The sequence below is a fragment of the Polistes dominula genome, unplaced genomic scaffold, assembly GCF_049000335.1.
Source record: "Polistes dominula isolate Pdom_NZ unplaced genomic scaffold, Pdom_raw_medaka contig_20, whole genome shotgun sequence".
NCBI lineage: Eukaryota > Metazoa > Arthropoda > Insecta > Hymenoptera > Vespidae > Polistes > Polistes dominula.
The window spans coordinates 7825179-7849045 of NW_028301147.1; the positions used below are offsets into that span (position 1 = coordinate 7825179).

The following is a 23867-nucleotide window of genomic DNA, read 5'->3' on the forward strand; positions in this document are numbered from 1 at the left end:
ATCTTTGAAAATAATAATCTTTATTAATTCTTACTCTTTACTAAATTTTTTTTTAAGACTTATTACTTATCGATATTAATGGCCGATTCTCATTGGATATTTCCTAAATTTGTTTAGCTTTTATTTGTAATTAATATATTGTTGTTTATTTTTTATATATTTCATTTTTCATGTATAAAATAATATGTAGTTTTTGTTTTTATAATATATAACAATTTACAATTGTTAGTTGATAAATAAATGGTGTTTTTATTGGATAAAATTGGACAGCGAATCAAAATGCAGGAAAGGATAAAATGAAAGGAGGTGAATGCATTGTTTTATTGATGCAAGTGAAAAAATATTTTATTGATAGAATTAAAATATTAACAATTTAATTAGAATGATAATTAAAAAGTGAAGAATAAATATTTAGATATATATGGAAATATACTTTTTTATTTCATGTTATTATATATAGAATTTAGTATTAATAATATTATGCATAATAATGACGTAAATTCAAGGAATAATGATATGCAATATATATGTATTTCACTCTTGATTGTTACTTAAACTAATAAATATCTGTTTATTTATATTAAATATATTAATTACCTAGAAATATTTACGTTGTATTTATTTAGTAAGTTAAATACAAAACTAATCATAAGTTTTATTATTTGAATGTAATGCTGTAGAAGTACTCTTATCGCGCGTATATCATGGTTTGTCAACGAATATAAAACTACGTCATTAATCGTTCTTTCGTAAAAAATAAAGAAAGTTATTATTTTACTTGCCGTCCTACGATATAGATTTTATTAAAAAACATGTGGCCATTTTTACTTTCGCTATTTGCGCTGTTTCACTTAACTTCAGCATCAGGTAGTTTTGATTTTGGTGATACATTAGCATTAATTTTGGGTCTTATTATTGGAATTATGGGATTTTTTGCTTGCATCGGAGCCTATGCAAGACGACGAAATCAATTTAAATCTTTGTGATCATGGGAAATATATTTTAATAAAATTCATGGGTAAGCAATAAGAATATAAATATATTTAGAATAAGTATGAGAGAATGCGTGTCGTGTGTATGTTATGTTTAAGTGTTAAGTAATATTATAAACATTTTTAACGGAATTTTTTTATTATTATATTAATCATTATTTACATATATTTTTTGTTTTTATTCAACAACTTTATTATTCTAAAACAGTTCGTTTGATTGTATTTACATGGGAAATGAATATATATTGATTAATAGCATATTGCAATGTACAAATAATGACATATTACTACATTAAATTGCAGGATATAAGAAATATTTAAAACTACACAGGAGTCTAGATTAGAAATGCTTAAGACGAGCATCGTATTGAGTTTATATATATATATATATATATATATATATATAAAGAAATGTCAAGAAAATATTAAAAATTATATAATGTTAACTGCCTAATTATTTTATATTATTGAAATATTAATCTTTGAAATAATACTAACTGTAGATATTTAATATATTAGAAAGCGTTAAAAAGTCTCTTTAATAATCAGTTTCTTTATTTATTTATTTATTTAGTTGTCCTTCGTGAAGGTTACAACTGCTTTGACTTTGATCCTTTAGCACATAAATATTGTTTTTATTTACCATATATGTGCAAAAGAATGCACTTATAATATTTTAATAACTATTTCTTTTTTCTATATTTTCTTTATTATAATACAAACATTATGAGCATCTAATAAAAACAGACATGGATCAAATCAATAGGAATGCAATAAAATAAAAATAATTGTCAGTTGTTTTTGTTATAAATTTAAAGTAATATCAAGAATTGAATAGCATATTAAACTATTACCACACGTTACATAATATGATTTGTAATTACTAATGATTAAATATATACTATATTAACAAATTAAAAATAGATGAATAATATTGATGAAATTAATGACGCATTTTTAATTTTGTCATAGGTTATAATTTCAAAATATCAACATTATATATCAGTAAAGAACATATGAACTAAATCACATTGTTTTTTTTTCTTTAATATAGATTTTGTAATACTATAAACTATAAATAAAAAGAAAGTATAAATTGCAATCGATGAAATTTGCTACAGCTTTCTTAAAGAAACAAAAGCTTGTTTGTTCTATACCTTCTATATTCAGTTAAATATTATGATCTAATTGTAAAATAAAGTTATTATAACTTATTTATTTATTTTCTTAAATAATTCAAAATGCGTTTTCAGATATACTAAAATGAGAGTAATATGTAAGAAGCTCTTTTAAAATGTAAAAGTATTAAAATATTGCAATATTTTTTAATATATCATACTGTTTTATCACAAGTAAGAGATAAATATGACAAAAAGGGTCATTACTTACACATTTTCAAGATTGGGAATTTTGAAATGTGTTTAGAACAAAGATTTATAAAAATTGATATCAACATATAACATAGATGAATAATGATAAGTATTTCTCATCTAATTTGCAGAAGTCTGGAACTTTCAAAAAGAGTAAGGAAATATTTAAAAACACATTTTCACACTGTGTATTTTTCTACATTTCGCTTTAATATTTTTCATTTATGATATTTTTTTACATGTGTTCTCACATTCCTCATTCTTTTTGGACTCATAACTTTTATGTATTTTTGGTTTATCTCCTCACTTAAGAACAACATGTAAAACTCAATGTAATGTCACTGAAATTAAATTTACATAAGTTTAAACTGTATTCAATTGAAAAATGTACTTGTTGCAATTCTTATTCTGTCAATTATATGTAATTCAATATTCACATTCATCAGTTCAGTTTTTATATTTCTAAGAATTATGCATTCTAAACATAAAAATAATGTTCACTCATGGATTAATGAATATGTTCATTACTTCTCCGCAGATCTACAATGCATTACGCTAATACCATAAACTATAATATAAACGGAAGTAGTTCCGCCTGTTTTTCACGGAAGAGAATCAGTATTTCTTATATCAAGAGATTACTAACTACTAATTTTTTGAGTTTTGAAATGTATACTCTAATCTTGTGTAATATTATTACAGTCCAATAAATATACACATGTATGTGTATAAATGAAATAAAGAACTAGCAGAAATGAAAACATTTTCAACACCGATTTCTCATGTGTTTTTTTTACTCATTTGCTTACTGATTCTTGTTTTACCTAATCAGTCTTTATGTTTCTATTCTTGAAATTCTGAGAAACATAATTCTAAAAATTGTTTCTTAAGTTCATATACTAGAAAGAATTTATATACTAGTTAGCACAAAAAAATCATATAGTTTTATTTTCCTTAAAAACTTGTTTACTTCTGAGTAGGCTTAAACAAGTAAGGAAAAAGCAATAAGTGCCATATGTAAAATGTAGATGACACGTGTGAATGATACATGAACACTTCTCCAATACCACTTTAATGTATCATACCTCCTTTTTATATATAAATTCTTTATTTTCTTTAAAGTTAATAATCAATAATTTAAGCAAAAGCAGGTTTTGTGGTATAGGACTACAGGCAAAGCTAGCAATATTCAATCCAAATAAGAAAGTTATTAATATCTCTTATAGTAATGTGAATAAATCAAGTTAAATTTTGTATATACCTGCTTATGCACAACTGTATTTTCAAATATTTATTGATAAATCAAAATCTTTTTAAAATTTAATGTTCGGCGATGTGATTGACAAAAATTATTAATATACTAAAATTTATACACAAATTTGATAATAAACATAAAATATGCTAACTTTTCAATGATTGATATCGAACAATTTTTTAAATTGATATTGAATTAAAATTATTAAAATTCTCCAATATTCGAATAAAATACTTCTATGAAACAACAAAAAAATGAAATTTTTTGAAATTTCATTATTTTCTTGTATATTTAAAAATTATCTTCTATATTAATAAATGTCTCACTCCTTTGTCTTATTATAGGTCTAGCTCAAAAATTTGAGAAACTGAACTCAGTCGGAATATTATTATTCACATAGTATTATATGTAAATTGCAGAATGTAAGAAAATATTTACTATTACTTGATTCATTTTTGCAGGCAGTCTCTGAAAATTATTTTGAAATACCTAATTTCATCCTTTATCAAGCTCAATTCCATTAAGTCCAATACCACATTACTATTATTCTACTAGAAAGAAGCACTAGTCAACAATATTTTCCATCCTTATTATTTCTGAGGTATAGGTCTAATGCATTTTCTAAATATGAAAATACGATTTTATAAATATAAGAAATTATTTTAATCGCGTGTGTAGGCTGTTTTTCTCGTGTTAAGAAATTTAAAAGTATATAAACATATTATTTATATTCTTTAATAGAATATTTTGTAAAATCAATATTGAAATATTAAAAGAAATAGCAACAAAAAAAGAAATAAAAATTAAAGGCAAATCGAATGAATATTTAACTACACTTAATAATTGTCAATACAATTCATATGAAGTTAATATTTTCTTTTAAAATGACACTTTGGCACACACTCCATATTATATAATTACATTCACACTTTTCAAACAAAATAGTATCAATTATGTAACAATGTCTATTGAATAGAAAAATTATATAATAGATTGTTTCCATAATAAGAGACTGCATTCCAAATTAAAATTGAAAGCAATGTTTACACTTTAATCTTCGATCTGTTAAATAGAGAAATTCTTAAAATAATTTTGCTAAGATTTTTAAAATATGAAATTATTATTTCAATCAAATTAAAAATCTTGTTGACTAGTGTATTTACTATGAATTCAAAATTAGTATATAATATATTGCCTAATAATATTCATGATAGGCGTCTTTGGTAAAATGGCAAAAGATTCTTTCATAAAAAGTCTTATAAACTTATGATTTTATACAGAAATATAGTTTATCATATCAGATATATCGAATTATAATTTGAATGTTATATCTTCTTTGATAAAACATTCGAAAAAATGATTATAAATTATATTTCCCGATCTTAGTGAACTGTTAGATTAAAAATAAATTTCAAATTGAAATATTAATTTTAATATTTGTTAAACCATGTCACCAAAGATTTTTAACGTAAGATGCACAAAACAGAGAAACGATCTAATTAAAAGCAATTTAATTATTAAATAATTAAAGATCCCGTCACCAAGAAATTATTTTTAAAAAACATATATTTTGGTGTACAAAAGGAATAAGGTAACAAAATTACCATTAATTGAAAGTAAAAAACATGAGAGTGCATGAGAACAAAATAAAAAAGTGAGTAACGATAGCATTTTTGACATTCTCAAGCAATTGATATGATTATTTAAAAAGTTCTTATAATTATACAGCATATGATTTCAATATTATTTCTGCATCATACAGAAGTATCAAATACATCACATGTGCTTATTACTCATTTTTAAATTTTGTAATAAATTTCAGTAAGCATATATTATTGCAAAGCAATGCATGACGAGAAATTGTTTAAAGCAATGAAAAATTATTAAAAAATGATGGATTATAAAAATAACATTATATGCATAGTTTAGCAAACAGAACTATAATCTTGCAATTTATCTTATAAGCAGTAGTGTTTATAGACATTTCAAATAAGAAATCATGAAGAAATTTAAAATAAAAATTCTTTGTCTTTATATTGCAAAACAAATTTGGAAGAGTTTCATGAATTTTTTTTTATGATCTTTCATCTGTCACTGAATTGCCTGAAATGTAATTCCCTGATTGTATAATTTTTCAAATTTTTCTCTTATTATTAATAAAATTCTTTAAAATAAAATATATAAAGTAAAAAGTATTAAACACAATTGTATTTAATTGTAAAATGATGGTAATAGTACTCAAAAATAGATAAGATATATAGGATTGCTAACTAGTAACACATCACTTTTTCTTTAATTGAAATAGGTAAAATCGCTAGAAATACATTAAAGCATAACAGTGACTATATTAATCATATTTTTTCTCTGTTTATCTCCATTATTTGACACATTCACACATCACACACACATAAGTAAACATACGTTCTCTCTTCCTCACTTCACTTTCTCTCTATATCTTATATTCTCTCTCTCTCTCTCTCTCTCTCTCTCTCTCTCTTCCTCTCTTGCTTTTTCTCATTCCCTTCTCTGAAGCATTCAGTATACATTAACAGTTATACATATAATCGAGCAGAATGGCTAGATGCCATTTCGATCGTAAGACTAGCTGAGGCCTGTACTAATATGGACTGTGCCATTTAAAAGATTGAGAGCATTTAAGGTCCTTTAAGCATTCCAATAATGGAAGATTTGCTTTTAATATCGAAGCACAGTTATACAACGTAAAGGCCTCTATCCCCAGCTTTTGAATTACCATTCAGAAACTTATTACGCCAGTTCAAAATATCCTTGAAATATTTAATTTCAATCTTGCTTCAATCGCGAGGCACATACCAAATATTAATGTTTTGCTGATGCGCGGGTAACAAGAATATCTTCTATGCATTTATACGTAAATGTCATAACACATCAAGCTCGAAGGGCATCATTATAACTGCCTAACTAAACGCTAGTCAGTATAATATCAGTTAATGAAGAGTTTCTTAAATTTTTTTAAAATAACTGATTCTATACTGACTAATTTTTTCAATGAGATAGCATTATTAACTTGTTCTGTACATCTTATATATGCTTTCATATGTGTGCACCTCATATATGACCAATGTAATCATGTTTGGAGCATATCATATTAAAAGATAATTATAATAATACATAATTTTATAGTAATATTCAACATTAAATAAAGAATGTATTATGTGGAAAAATTGACTGGAAAGTATAGAATATTTTGAATTGTGTATTGCGTTATTGATCTGCTTGAGTAAGAGTAGTTACATTTTCAGAACAATGCTGGGTTTCTGTAGGAGGCGTACCATCGTGCGAGCTTCCTATTTGTGGAGTGGCAGGTGTTGCTGGTTGAGACTGAGGGGTCCCAGTAGGCGCATATATAAGACGATATCCAGCTGGCAAAATGAAGCCAGCATGCGACGTGCAACTGAATGTTTGAAAGTTTGCTACCGAAGGACCCTCGTGATATTGAACATATGCTCCACTTCCAATAGAACCTGATGTTGATGTTGGTGCAACTAAAGCTCCACTCGCAGAAGTAACGTTTGTTGCATCTGGTATCATTGGTGTAAACTGACATTGACTCGAATTTATAATCACAGGATTATTTGTTGAATCAGATATATCAGAGGTTTCGCTTGAATAGTTAATATTCTGTTGCGCAGAAATATTCTGCATACTTTCTGAAGGCACTACTGGAATTGGAATAACATAAGCATGCTGTATGCTGGCTGCTGTTTGTTGCTGTTGAAGATGAAGTGGAGTTTGTTTAAGCTTCTGCATGGCTAACCTTAATGTTTCGTCGGTATCTGGACAATTGCTGATGCCTTTTTGCAATGGAGTTTGTGGGGCTGTGCTAAATGTTAAATGATCATCTACACCTGGTATTCTTCCTTGTCCTATATTTACATAAATAGATATATCCTGTTTTAAAAAAATGATAGTACAAAGAATTATCTAATGAAAAGTTTAAGTAAATATTTTGTGTGTGTGTGTTCAGGATTTATATTAAAAACTTACTATAAATAATACCTTAAATCATCTTGTTTTTTTCTTAAACATACTTATATGCTTGTATAAATTATATGAGCTTATAATATGTAGAATATATAAAGATATATATTTACATATATATTGCAACAAACTGTAATTTTGTATATTAATTTAAATTCTTATTATGGGATAACTGACCTGCTGCAGCATTGGTAGCCACTGCGTGATAAAGAAGTGGATGATGTTGGTGGTGTAACGCACTTGCTTGTTGTTGTTGTTGAATTAATAATTGTAGTTGTTGTTGTTGAAAACGTTCTAATTCTTCTCGATGCCTTCGTTGAAGTATTTCTAACTCCATAGTTTGCCTAAAGAGTAAAAAAATTTTTTTTGTAATTTTTTGTATTGTATATTTATTCTTAATATATACTTTCTTATAAACTTATACCTTTTTATAAGTAACTGATATTCTTCACTTGGTGTTAAAGTCGATGCCCGTTCTTCTTTCTCTAATTGTAACTGCATATAAATACATTTAATATTATTATTCTAAATTTAATAACTTTAATATGATCATTTTTACACTCACATCAATAGATATTATAATTATTACCTCTACGTGCAGAGAATTATTTGTTAATGTTGTTTGTATTGGAGGCATGGACCCTTCCCGACTCTGTACAACATACGTTGTCGATGCTACTGTAACATTAAATAGAGTATATTTTAGTATATATAATAAATAACGTAAAAATATTAATAAAATGCACTATTACCATTCATGCTGAATATCTTACTTTGTTGTTCATCAGAATGACATGTTTTAATTTCTTGTTGCTGTATATTTGATGTAGCAGAGCTTGGAGGTCCTGCTACTTTAGATACCATAAATCTTGAGATTTTTCTAACAGGTTGTGCTGCAGGTTTCTGTAAAAGTCGAAATAATATATTTTTAATTGTAAAAAATATTATTCATTAAATATTATACAAAATATTACTACAATTTATATAGTATTATGCATTCGCACCATTATAATTCTTTAATTTATAGTAGAAAATATAAAATACCTCAGAAACAGAATCTTGTAGTTCTGTTTGTACGGGTGTATTCGTATCAGAGCGAGACTGCACAATATTTGATGTCACAGAGGCAATAGGAACTGAAGGAACAGTTGTTAATAAATTTTGTGTTTGCTGCAACGCTGGTTGTACTGGCGGAGGATTAATAACAGGTACAGGAGGAGTTAACGGTTGAGGCGAAGTTGTTGGAAGTACGGGACCTCTATGATGAATTTTGGCTAATTCTTGTTCTAATTCCTGAAGACGAGATCCCGGTCTTTGAATTCGTACTTTTATGTTTTCTTTACTTGGACTCATATTTTCAGGTCCTCCTTGATTTCCTGGTATAGGACTATCCAGTGAGCAATCTATATTCTAAAGCATAAGAGATTATAACGTTTACTTGCGAAAATTATTAAAAATATTATTTACTTTTTATGTAACTTACAGATTGTGAAGATATAACTTGAGAAGAAGTATCTTGATATGTTATTGGTCCTTCAGAATTTGTTACTATATTTGAATCAATACCAGCACTCGTAGAATGTATTGTAGTCTGAGGTGATAGAGGACCCTTTAATTTAAATAATATTTATAGTATAAATAAAAGTAATAACATAAATTATTATTAGTAATATAAGCAATAGTATTATTAATAGAGATATAATGTTTGTAATTTAGTACCTGCGTTAGATTTTGTGCAGATGATATTGGCATACCGATATTAACCAATTTTTGTTGTAAAGAATGCATGTATGCATCATATCCTCCTGTTACTTGATGACTATGAGGTGTAGCTGGATAACTTATAGGTGGTGTACCAACATTTAATAATTCAGATGGTTGACTAGTTACTTGAACAAGTTTTTGATGCAAATCTGCTATTGTTTGTGGCCCAGTTCCTCCTGTACTTCCTACACTACTTATATCTGATACTTTATCTAATGAATTCTGTTGACTCAATTTACGATGTTGATACTGCTGTTGTTGTTGTTGTTGTTGCTGCTGCAACTGCTGTTGCTGTATAATTTGTTGTTGCATAAATGAAGTAGGATCGACAGATTCTACAAGTGTGTGCTCTGGAGTTACATCATGACTAGAATTTTCGTTTTCCAAAGTTAACAACTGATAATCAGAGAACACACGTTTAATCACACTACCACCTGAACTATCATGAGCTTCAGTATCTAATATTTTTCCTATTTGTTGTTGTTCTGGAAGTTTTAAATGTAAATGAGATTGATCAGATACAGTTGCAGGTTCTACATGAATTTGTTCTTGAGTTATTTGCTGCATTTGTGGAAGGGCAGGAGGTACTTGTTGAAGCTGTGGTTGAATCTGCATAGGCTGAACATTTCGCACTGATATATTTTGAGGTAATATATTTTGGTTTGTACAACCCATCCATTTTGTTTGAGAAGACATCGTATGAGTTGACACATTTTGTTGTAAAATTTGTAATTGAGAATCAGTTTGTAATGGAACACTTAATTGAACTCCTTGTGGTAAGAAAGCTGAACTTTGATGGGGTAATTGCTGACTCTGAAATGTTTGTTGAACATTTGACAGGTTTTGATGAACTTGATGCATAGTTTGATTTTGAAAATTTTGTTGTGTTTGTGTTTGCATTGGTAATTGACTTATTTCAGGTTGTATAGGTTGGAAATATTGTTCTGATTGTGGTGCAGGTTTGTAATCAACAACAGTTGTATTAACAGCAGTTGTGTTAATGTTTGGTTCATGAGTAGTCAAGCCATGTGGTGTAGCAGATTTGGATTTTGGATTAGAAAGAATATTTGCTAAATTTTGTGCCAAATCAGGAAGTGTGGAAGATACCTCTTTTGGTTTAACTATAGGTTTATGAATAGTTTCAGTAGAAACAATAGGATGAGCTTGCATTGTAACAGGAGCTGGCATTTGTGTAGGTAAATTTCCTGAAACATGTATGATATTTTGGGGAACTGTTTGATGTTGCCCAGGATCTTGACTTCCTTGCATTAAAGTTATAGGAGTATCTTGTGGGACAACTTGTACATGTTGTACATGTTGAATAGGCGTATTTGACATCATTGTAGAATATCTTTTATCTTCAGAAATATTGGATACTTCGGTTGTTTGAGATTCTGTTGACATATTAGATGTAGAAGAAATACTAGAAATCCTACGATTTCTTTCATCTACATTTGATTGTTGTAATTGTTGTATGGGTCCAGAAAGGATCACATATTGTTGATGTTGTTGTGGTAAATATTGATGTACGGGTCGTTGAGATTGATTTTGCAATTGATTTTGCTCTGTTTGCATATGTTGAGTTACATTTTGTTGTACATTTTGTTGCACAATTTGTTGCTGTTGTATTATAATATTAGATTGTACAGTAGATTGATTTTGATATTGTGGTTGCGTGTTCAAATTGCTTGTTTGCATTTGTTGAGACTGCATTTCTTTTTGTGATATAGCAGTAAAATTTTGAACAGTTGATTGATGTACCTGTTGAGTTACTTGCTGTATAATTGGAGTACCAGGCATTATAACATGTTGATTAGATTGTACAGCACCTATATTTTGTTGTAATTGCCCTGATATTGTCATTTGAGAAATATTCTGAACTCCAGCAGTTTGTTGATTAAATTGTTGCAAAGCAACCTTAGTATTATCCATTTGATCTACAGATTGTTGTAAATTAGGTAAATTTATGTCAACGTTAGATGGTTGTTCTATTGTTATAACTTGTGTATCTAAAGTACTTATTTCTGCTTCTTCCGACTTTGTTGTATCTACCTTTACAGTATTATTTATATTGTCTGATGTACCAGAGGCTTCTGTTTCATTTGCGAGTTGTTTCTGTTCAACCACAGGACTAACTAAAAAGCGAGATATCTTACGCATTGGTGCAGCAGTTAATGCCGACATTTCTATAGAACTTGCATCGGATGTTGGTATATCTTTATTCACATCTTTTTCTTGAATGTCTGTAACTTCTTTCGATATATCATCTTTTGTTGAATCACTTGTTTGAGATATAGAAGCATTCGCATCTTCTACTTGTTTTTGAACGGACATAGCTGGCAATTGAGCAATTGAATAAGTATTAACATCTTCTTGGACGATATGAGTCGCTTCCAAAACTGTATCTGCAGATGTTAAAGAAATTCCACTTTCCTGAGGATCAGTGAAATCACTTGGAATATTAGTTGGTGTCAATGTATCAGTATTTTGAGTAGATGTAGACGATCGTCTAGACGCTTCTGCCGATGTACATTCAGTAGCTCCTTGGTTATCAGTTGTTGGAATATTTTGTTGCTTATCCAAAGAAGAACTTGCAATATGTGAAATTATTTGATCGATTGGCAACAATTTTGTTGGAGTAGAAGTGTTCGAAGTTTCGTCTCTCTGAAAAATATAACATAATTTTTATAAATATACTCAACAAGTTTAAGAAAGTCTAGATGTATAAACATATATATCTTATTATCTATTTATATAATTAATGTATTGATAATGAATAACAATAAGGATATATGTAAATTAAACTATCACCAATACGCCTTCACGTAACATATACGCACGCATATATTTAATACTACATATATTCTTCCTTTTCTTTCCTAATTACATAATGGTATAAATGATTATGAGGTGCTCTGTTGATATTAAAAAACCATTGTGATTGAACTCATATAATTTACATAATAAATATATAAATACTTTAATTATTTATGACCTGATACAATAGGAAAGGTTACATAAATAAGTAGGAATATACAACAAAATACAGGAAGTAGGAAAAGGAATGGCAAGGGTGATGAACTCACCGAACGGTGCCTACGATGGACTTTGTATGACGATCGGTGGCTGCTTTGACGAGTTAGTGAGCCATGTCTCACCTGCTGCGTCCAAAACCATATATACCAATTATATGCAAAATCTATCTATTATGTTCAAAAGATACATATTTTGCATCTAATCGTTCATATTATCGTCACATTTAATGGTTACTTTAACTCATTGCTATTTGCAATGACTTTATACTTTTCCCAAATGAAAAATTTTTATCCTATTTTTAATTACTTGCATTAAATTAAATAAATAAAATATATAAAATTACATCATTACATTACTACGTAATTGTTTTCATTATATCTTATAAATTAATTAAACCGTATGTTCTACAATTAAATACCTTCTGAAAAATGTGTAAAATATCTGTAAAGAAAACTATTTCATAGTTTTTACATTTCATTACAGTATTCTACTTTCACGATCTAAATGAAATATATTATTTTCTAGTACAAGAAGAAACTGTAATAACTCTCAGTACCTTAGTTGTATCAAGACTGTGGTCTCGATCCCTTGGGCGACGACTTGTAACTGGACTACCACCGGCAGATTGATCTGGTGGACCATGGGCTACTAAAGGTAAAGCACGCGTTGGATCTAAACGTAACTGCTTCACAATATCTTCAATTAACTCGATAAATGTCTCGCATTGAGATTGTGGCAGCAAATTTTCAGCAGCCTGCATAATGAAAACAAATTATACACATTATTAATGTATACATTAGAGATTATATTCTGTAATATATCACGTTTTGAAGTACACATACCAAATTATTAGCAATATCAGTAGGTACCATGTCATCTCGATCAAATTTGAACGTAACAGTTTTTTGTTTGCTAGTATCTAGCTGACACTCAACAGTCATAGATTGACCTTCTCCACTACTTACTGACAAAACTGTTAATTTAATACCAGGCTTTTTGCGCTTAGTACCAGATCGTTTAACTCTACTTCTTTCGGAAGTTGTTATATTTTCTGAACTTTCAGAAATAACTCTGAAATGATAATTAATATGGTAACACGTGATAATACATGGTAACAAAATACACATTGATTATTATTTAAATATAATCTTACCCATCACTTGTAACTGCTGGTTGTTGTGGTACAGTGCTTGCACTAGCAATTGGCAATTGTTGATTACTTAATTGTTCTTGATGCATAGTTGATTGCAGATCCAATGGCAAGGATTGTACAGAGTCCATAGTATCTTGTTTAGTTAAAGATGATCTGTCAACAATAGATGACTCAGCATTTGAGACAAAAGGTTGCTGATGTTGTGGTATATTAGCAGATGTTTGTATAGGACCACTTATTCCTGATGTCATAGGCATAGAAGTGGGCATAGAAGTAGGCATAGAAATGGGCATGGAGGTAGGCATAACAGTCCCACTTTGCGAATACTGCAATTGCACTACTATATTTTGTTGAGATTGCGGTTGGTGACCAGTATTAGAGAGCATTGAAGGAGCACTTTGAATACTAGGTATTGTAGATGTTGCACCACTTTGTACATGAGTTACTGGCACTGAACTTGGAATATTTATTCCTGATGGCATTTGTGTTTGAACTTGTCCAGATTGTTGTTGTATATATGGCTGAGAAGTTGCAGGAGCAGAGTTACCAGAAATATTTGTGTGTGAATAAATTTGTTGCGCAGTCTGTGTAGATGACAAAATTTCTACATGACCAGATGGATTATTAGAAGTAGCATACGTGTGAAATATTTGTTGTGGCATATTTTGTTGATATAAAGTAGAACTAGTATATCCTGTACCACCAGTTGTATTTTGTTGATAATATTGTTGATTTTGAATTGGTGGAGAACCAACTGGATGTTGATGTACTTGTTGAATATGTTGCATCTGAGATTGTGAATACTGCACTTGCTGTGGAGGTTGTGGTACTTGTTGATGCATATGCTGTTGTTGAGGCAACATTTGTACCTGAGATTGCAATTGTTGTTGAATCTGATGTGTTATTTGCTGTGGTACACTCATTTGATTTAATTGAATATATTGTTGAGGTTGATGCATATGTTGCTGTTGCATTTGTTGCTGTTGTTGTATTTGCTGCTGTTGCTGTATCTGCTGCTGCTGCTGTATTTGCTGCTGTTGCTGTATCTGCTGTTGTTGCTGTATCTGTTGCTGTTGCTGTTGTATTTGCTGTTGCTGCTGTATTTGCTGTTGCTGCTGTATTTGTTGCTGCTGCTGTTGTATTTGATGCTGCTGCTGCTGTATTTGCTGTTGCTGCTGTATTTGCTGTTGCTGCTGTATCTGTTGTTGTTGTATCTGTTGTTGTTGTATTTGTTGCGTTACTGGGGGAAACTGGGGTTGAGCTTGGACATTTTGAGGAGTAGAGCATTGTGGTGAATTTGCACTTAAATTTTGCGGAACATGTTGTGAATACTGTTGTGGTTGATATTGCTGCTGTAATTGCTGATATTGTGGCTGTTGTTGATACTGAACTTGTTGTGCAGCTTGTGATGCTTGTTGTATTTGCTGAGCCTGTTGAGGTTGAACTACCGATGTTTGCTGCTGCATAAGTGGCTGCTGAAGAGGTTGTTGAACCAGTTGTACTTGTTGAGGTTGTAAATTATGTTGTTGGCCTGGTTGTGAAGTTGATTGCAATTGTGACTGTTGTAATGGTATTTGATTTGGTTGTAATTGCATTTGTACCTGACTTTGCATTGGTATGCCCATACTAGATTGAAGTTGTTGTTGTTGTAATTGCATTTGTTGTAGTATTAATTGTTGTTGCTGTAAAATATTTTCAGCAGATGTGTTACTAGTATCAGCTTCTCTATCTAAACGTTCTTTTTCTTCTTTAGCTCGTCGTTCTTCTCTTTCTCGTAATAAAGCAGCTATTTGTGATTTCAACATCTTAGCTACTGCTTTGGCATCTTCTTCTAATATAAGACTCGATTTAGCCATTTCTGAGGCAACTTCTTCCGCATTATCAGCTTGGATGTCGAAATCAAATTGGATTGCTTCATTTTCTTTATGTTTGTTTGTCCGTTTTTTTGGATCCAAAACTCTCAATCTAAATTCTACACGCGATAATTCGGCATCTGCTATAGCTGAATCACGTGATACCATCTCTAATTTTAATCCTATATCATCCGCAAAAAATTCATGATTTAAAAGATCCTTAACTAAAGGTCGTTCTTCTTTTTTTAAGCGAATGCACATTTCAATAATCTCACGTACTTCTGGAATGTCCACCTTATCGTAACTCTGAGGTTTAACACCCTATGTTGAAAAAATAAAATTATTTGAAAATAAGGAATATTTAAATTAGTCTTGTAATAAATTAATTTATTAAAATTGATAAAAATAGATCATAATTTTTGTAATATAAAAATCGATAAAAGAACTTACAGAAACTACACGTTTGTATATCTGCGCTGGACCTGTACATTCAGAATACGGGTATTCACTCGTAGCCATTTCGAGCATACACATTCCGAATGCATAGACATCAACCGATTCATCATAATGTTCCTCATACATTTCTGGTGCCATAAATTCTGGTGTGCCAATAACACTTTTCGCAAAACTCCGATTTTTTAACGTAGCCAAACCTAAATCACCGATTTTCACACTGCCTGTAGTACCAGTGATAAATATATTATCACACTTTAAATCACGATGAATAATTGGAGGAGATCTAGAATGCAGAAAACTGAGCCCTTTGAGGATTTGACGGCACCAAGATTTTACCACTTTTGGATTAATTTTCTTGAATCTTCTTAAATACCTAAAATAATTAATAACCAAGTTAAAAATACAATTTGTATTTAAAAGAAAAGAAAAAATATATTTTTGTAATCTAAATTTACGTTTTTAATGTTCCTGATGTCATAAGTTCTGTGACTAGTACAATATATTTTCTACGTGTAAGCGTGACTTCCCAATAATCATAAAATCTAACAATATTAGGATGTTGGAGTCCTTTCAACATTTCCGCTTCTTCTCGAAATCTCAGTCTTTCTGTTTTATTTAATTTTTTCTCCTATAAACAAATATCAAAATTTTTTTTAATATTAAACCCATATTTGTTCGAACTATGAATATTTAGCGTTTCACAAACCTGAAGTTCACACCAAGCAACAGCTACTCCTGTTTGAGTATCTAAGCCACGATAAACAGTTTTAAAACTACCACGTCCAATTTCTTCTTCAAATTTTAAAAATCTTCCATCAGGTGAAATACCTATTGCTTTTTCCTCATCGTCATCAATTTTAGCTTTTTGAACGTTTGCTGTCATTACTAGATTATGTACATCTTCCATAGCCATTGCTTTTTGGCTTAATTTTTCATCTGCTTTAAAATTTTCATCAAGTAAAGGCCCAATGAAACCTTCGTCAGTCTCTTCTTGCGTAGCTGCTTCTTTTTGAGAACTTTTCTCTTCATCTGTCTCTTTTTGAGAATTAGTATTCTTCATAACTTCTATATCTGTATCCAGTGGTGGAACTTTTCCTAATTTACTCAAAGACTCGTGAAGTGCTTGAGTTGCTACTATATCACTAATACTAGTACCATTATCATCTTCATCATAAATTGTTACACCTTCATCTTCAACTCTTTGTGTTTCTGTTTCGTTACCTTCTGAATCTATTATTTCTTCTGAAACTTTAGATGTAACAAATCTGGAATTTTTTACTACCTCTTCATTTGATTTTTCTTTATTACAGTCTTTAGGCATTGATTCCATTTCTAAACTATTTACAGCAGCAGATTCAGAGCAATTATTAGATGATTTTCTTCTTGGATTTGCATTCACGGTATTTATGGACGTTTCTGTGGACGTTGTTGTAGGATCTATATTACTTTTTACATTAATTTCTTCTATTGTCTTAGAATTATGTAATTTGTTTACATCTTGTGGAATAGGTTTATTTTTAGATCTTAAAGATTTGTCACCATCATTATTTCTTTTACTTGAACTAGAAGACGAGGATATTTTTTTATTGCTGTGTCCAATCAAATCTTCACTAATATCATCTTTTTTTATTTTTGGCTCTATTGAATCTGTTATGGTACATTCTGAAATTTCTGTTGCAGATGTTTCTTTCTCGTAAACATCAGATAACATTTTCGAAATATTATGTTTTAATAATCCTGTGCACTCTATATGTATATTCGGTTCTATAATCACTTCATCTTCAGTTATTCTTTTCGATTTTACTTTACTCATTGGTGTGGAAGGTGTGGAACTACATCCTGAATATGAAAATTAATATTTTTTATTATTCACTATACATCATCATTAATGAGGATGTATAAATAATATATCTTACCCGATACTTTGAACACATTCTCTGTTGCAGTAATAGCCTCCTCTGCATCACTAAAGCTGTGATCATTTTCATGATCTAAGGAGGATGAATCTTGACTTCGAGAAGATGACTTTTCTGAAATACGAACACCAGACAAACCCTTCTTCTTAGAAGAAGGTGAACTAGATTGCAACACCGTTGCTAGTTATGGACAATGAATCTGCATTTTGTTCAGCTCGCTGCATTCGAATTTGCTTTTTGCAGATTGTAGCAGGAGAACGACTTATAGCTGACAGAGCCTATAAAGAAATTTATATTTATTAAAATAGTTTATTTTCAATTTCATAGTATAATATTTATTATATAAAACGTACCTTTCTTTCAGAAGAACTACTAGAACTAGAAGCAGTTCGAGAAACAATGGACTGCTTTCTTTCGCGTCTATGATTATGCGAATGATTGTGAGTTCTTTGTGTTGTAACAACTGGACAAGGATTTCCTCCTTCTTGAGAGGCTAAGTGGCCCACTGACAAACCAATGCCACCCTGGCTGCTACCGCCCCCACTGGCCACCAGCTTAGGACATAAACTAGACAGGCCACCACTGGTACCACCTGATGAACGTTGCCTGTTTGTCTCATACCTAAAATCCAGTTAAAAATCATGTTCAATTCTAGAATTTATTTTATGTTATGCAGAATAGTAAGATAGAGCTTAAGGTAGTTTCAAACAAATCATAATATAATAACATCTAACACATAAACTTATAAACAATTATGAGTTATTTAAATAAATTCAAAACTAAATTTGCATAATTATAAAGATTAGCAGTATTAATATGATTACGTGTTTTAATTAGATTAAAAATGAGTGTGCGTTTTTTATCAAGCAAATAAAACTTAAAATGAAAAATAAAGTTAAAAAAGCGTGTATTCAGAGCTGCTTGTCATAATTTTCTCGAACTATGTAAAAATGTAAATAAATGTATATAAAAGCTAAAAACAGAAAAGTAATAAAAAATTTGAATGGTAATAGTCTTTATTGTAACCTATCAACATATTAAATTAAATAAAAAGAAAAAAGAAAAAAGTGTGAATGTAAAAAGCATGATTTTTGATACAGACATCATTATACCTGTCCTGCCTGCTGTGGCCAGATGAGAGAAGACCACGCACTGTGTTGCCTATAGCTGCTCTCTTTTTAGCCTCCTTTTCTCGTTCTCTGTACCCACCAGATCCAGTGCTCACCTGATGCTCTTGACGAGTACTTCTATCAGTCTGAAAAAAATAGGGAAAAATAAAATAAAATTATATTTAATATAATATTTTTGTGTGATATTGGTAAACAATTTAAGTACATTATAATACACTTACCTTAATATTTAAAAATTTGATATTCAAATTAGAATTCGTGTTTGTTGGTACAGGACTAAGATCGCAACGAACTCTTCTATGCGATTTTCCAATCACTTGTGGATCTTCTTCCAAATCTAATTGATTTCCAATTGCAAAAACTTGAGTTTGTGTCAGCACAATATCTTCACTGCTGTGTTTCTGACTACTACGCACCGAACTCACTGCCTTATTTTCATTACAACATCTCGGCATTGCACATAACCAACTTTTAAGAATTTGATTGTTAAAATATTGACTAATTTTGAATGTTAGTATTTACTTTTGTTTAATAAATAAGTAATGATTTTTGCTTTGATTTCTTTTTAAATCAATTATAATATAATGGTTTCAAGACTGTCTTCAAAGATGTAAAAAATCAAAGAATGCTTTATAACATCAGCTTTTCAATAATCTTAACTTTATACATGATTTCTACAATCCTTAACTCTTAATTAACATGCCATGCCAGATCACTCGATGAAATCTGAAATCAAATAGTAAATTAAATTAAAAAACGATTAAGACGTCTAGGTATATTAAAGTTTAATTTTGTGCAACTATATAAATATTTCAAATGAACATATACATAAAACACATATTATCTATTAAAAGTAACTATTTACAAACTATGTTCTTTCAATATAAGCACAAAAAATAATATTTGCGTGAACAAAATATTTTGTAGATTAAATAATAATTTATGCCAAAAAATTGTTTACTATAGCATTTTTAATTTTTGTTAATGTTAAAAATACTGGTTAAAAAATATTTGGAAAAAGCAAACTAAAAAATTCTATTTCACCCAATTTGCTCCTTCTAAGTGTTTTTTAACGAGTGGTATAGTGTTGTCATACAGCAGAATAATTTGTTGTGTTATAGATCCAGATTATTGTGTCTAGATCATTTTTCTTTTAAGCTCGGTTCAAATATACTAGTTGTAGTCAATAATGATTGCCAGAGATAGGTTCAGACATTCAACTGTTTGCAGCAACTCATAATACATGAGACTTTTTTAATCCCACTAAGTCAATTTCTCTCTTTTTGAACCATTCCCATTGCATATATATGTTTTTCAATAGTGAATCAATTAAAATTTAATTCTTTTAGCAACTCTTTAAGCGATTATTATTGGTTTTCATAGAATAATGCTTATAAATTTGTTTCTTACACTTTCTCATTCATTGTCACTCAAATTAAAATCATTATTGCTAAATCGCCAAAACCATTTTTTAAAAATTCTATTCAATGAAACATGCTCACCATAAATATCCATGAGCAAATGATGCATTTTCGCAGTACTTTTTTTTTAAATGAAATAGTGAAATAAAACTTCCTAGCAACATTTTTGACATTTTCAACGCGAACAAAATAACTATTGTTTATGCCTTAAACGAATGTCATCTACTATGTTTGGAAGCTTACACTTTTCAAATATATGTATTGCTGTTTCGATAAACACGCAAACAATATTACTCACGATATCTTTAAAAAAAAGGGCAGAAACTTATTCCCATATGCAATATTAATATTAATATTATTATTAGTACATGGTAAAAGTATTATGTACATAATTACAATGTGTGTACAATGTTATCAATATTCACTATATAAAACACCTCCAAGACTCCAAGGTGTAGTCTTTTAAATTATTCGCTGTCCTTTTTATATATTTTTTTAAAACAAAAGGTTCGATATGACCCATTTAGAACTAAATAACAAAAACAGTTAGTAATATTATGTCTTTTCTTAAATTGGTTTATAACAACTCAAAATTTTATTGCAGGAATGGCCTTTAATCCGATAAATTTGTTATCTTCGTAAAGTAAAATCAAAATTATAGACATATTTAAATAAATAAGAATTACAAGAAACGAAATTTTACAATATTATTTGGAACTTTCGACTTCTTGAAACAGTTTTCTGATTGAAAAAAATAAATAGATTAAAAGTCAGTGGAAAAGAGAAAATTATTTTATCCTAAATTTAAGTGTATAGTCCAACTTCAAAATGTGTTTCTTCCAAAAACATTCTGTTCAAAGCAAATATTTAATAAATCTTCAGTTATAAGTTAAAAATATAAAATTATATATATATAGAAATAATTGTTAAGTAAATTGATAATTTAAAGTAAATAATTACAGTATTTATTTTCTACACAATATAAGTTAAAGTAAATTTAAAAAAAGAAAAGTGAAACTATATATATATATATATTGACCTACTTTTTTTATGTATACGATAATTTAATTTATTATTATTTGAATCAAAATCAATTAGTATCTTTATTTTAATCTTATAGTCTTTTATATTATCTCAGTGCTTTTTATGAATGTATAAGATAAGTGCATTTTAAGCATATAATATCTTTTGTATTAACTTTATGAGAAGCTTTCCAAGGATATGAAATATATGTATGATATATTAATATAGAGCTATTAAAATATTTTTCAAAATATTATGCATGTTATAGAAAAAAAAATGTAATATTAAAAGTTTTGCTACGACTTATAAATGTATTATTATTAGAATTTAATTTGAAGTATTGTAATGATATAAATTAATTGAAACTGAATATTTAAATTGCATATGTAGTTTCTATCTTGCGAAAATTTCTATACCACACAGATTATATAAATTTAACTTCATCAATAGAACAATGCTGATCACATTCACTTGCCAATAAATATAAGAACTATCGTCGTTATTAGCACAGTAGTTATATATTACATACTGTCTATAGTTTAAATCGTGAAGCAAAGATATGTAAATATTCATCTGTCCGATCGCTTAAATTGCAACGCAAAATGTAAATTAATGGACCACGAAGGAAAGAATTTACCACATTAAAGGCGTAGAATGTAATTAAGTATCATGGGACAGACTCGAAAAATGTTGACAGTATATAGTCGGTCAGTATATAGTACATCTCTACATACACACAGAGACGCGCGTGTGTGTAAAATATATGTATCTCACGAGTACTATTGCGCCGCATGCTATACGCACAGCGTATGCACATTATACACGTAGATAGAAGGATATAATACACTTACACGCCGCAAATCAAATAACTGCACACAATCGTACACGGCACATAGAGAGACACCGAGATAATGTGACATCTATCTCAAAAATATCGTGTCCTTATATATTTTGTATATTGTCTGACCGAAAGAAATTTAGAGTAGCATGAAAAAAGGTTAAATTTTATCAACTCCAAGAAAAATAATGATTGTTTAATATAGTTTTGACTGATAAATCTGAGCAAAAAGATTGTTGGTACCTGTTATGCGAAAACGAACAGTACCCTCATACCAATGCCGAGCTATCCAAATGAAAATATCGGGTATCCGACTTATTTTAATATTCTCATTACCTCCGATACAAATTTGATCATACTAGCTTTGTGATGCACTGACAAACAGCACACATAATCCTTTAATCTGCCGGTACTCACATTTGTGCTGCAGAAAATCTCCCGACTACACCCAAATAACCACCATTTTTTTTTACTGGTTGCTACGCTCTCTTGCGGTATTATGTGCAATACAATTGTCGTATTTAAGTCGCGTTTCGAAAGTAAATACACAACCTCCAAATATATATTTTTTCTTTGTAGTTTGATGAACTTTCTTACAAAATTTTGAAAATGATCTCTCAAATTAATAAAATCGTTAAAAAATTATAAAATCGAAATTATCAAGTACTTACTATATGAGATACTTCTTCACGTGTGAACATCAACTGTAGCAATAATCAACTGCATAATAAGTAAACATGTTCCATCCAGCTGTAAGCATGCAATTACCACCACCACGAAACTGCACAGTTCTAGATTCATTCCAATTTTACCAATTACAAGCTGAATTAGAAAAAAAAACTATTAAAATTAAGTAACTACAAATAAAATTTGTCCAATTGGTCATATATATTAAGTAATTATGATTGGAATCAGGTTATTGGTTTTCGGGCAATTATCCTAGTTAGTTTTGAAATGTAACCAGTACAGTTTAGGAATATAAAAAAAAGGAAAACTGTCCTGGTTTTAAAGTTGAGAAAATAGTTATTTAAAATGTGACTAAGTTTCTATCTAGTCTAGTGTTCAATGTGTCCAATAATGTCCAATAAGACCTAGACTAGTGTCCAATCGGTGTACATAGTTGCGATAAAATTTTAAATAATCAAAAGTTTTCTCCGAGAAGATTTGAGTATAAAAATTGATAAAATTAAATATCTTGAGGATAAAAATATGTTAGAATGTTCATAATTGGAAAGAGCTGGCAATATGAAAATAAAATATTACGAAAATATATATATATAAGTATTAATAGTATCCATAATTATCAACAAAGTATATTATAAGGAAATTATACAAAATTATTTGATTCATGCATTTATGGAATTTAAAAATGAATATGATAAATTTGAGATATGATATATTACCATTTTAATCACAGTTAAATTAGGTTAGCAATAAAACTTACCCTCGTAAAGATATATAATTTAACGATTCTTTTCTAAATTGATTTGTAATAGGCTTTACAAAAAAATGCAGGTTTTCATTTAAAAGTGAGCGAAAGTATCACAAATGTTTTATATTCGTATCATTTCATAAAATGTTCCTAAATTAATTAGAGCTTGACCAATTGACGTTTTGATCATCTAGAGAAATAATACGAA

The 23867-nt window shown here is 29.2% G+C and overlaps 1 protein-coding gene and 1 long non-coding RNA gene across 2 annotated transcripts; one reads left to right on the top strand and one right to left on the bottom strand.

Moving 5' to 3' along the window:
* Positions 1 to 3138, top strand: LOC107074069 (uncharacterized). The gene is made up of 2 exons (XR_001476835.2): positions 1 to 1018; positions 2246 to 3138. It is a non-coding gene; the product is annotated as an uncharacterized LOC107074069 (long non-coding RNA).
* On the bottom strand, positions 2552 to 22695 carry Wnk (Wnk kinase). The gene is given in 21 exon segments (XM_015335091.2): positions 2552 to 7522; positions 7815 to 7981; positions 8062 to 8132; positions 8227 to 8315; positions 8390 to 8540; positions 8682 to 9047; positions 9121 to 9246; positions 9357 to 12065; positions 12488 to 12562; positions 12994 to 13191; positions 13280 to 13508; positions 13591 to 15764; positions 15894 to 16272; positions 16355 to 16527; positions 16606 to 17738; positions 17816 to 17981; positions 17983 to 18093; positions 18169 to 18436; positions 18928 to 19070; positions 19167 to 19671; positions 22645 to 22695. Coding segments are annotated over 20 exon segments (9624 nt in total). The 5' UTR covers positions 19401 to 19671; positions 22645 to 22695; the 3' UTR covers positions 2552 to 6860.
* Between the last annotated feature and the right edge of the window lie 1172 nt (positions 22696 to 23867).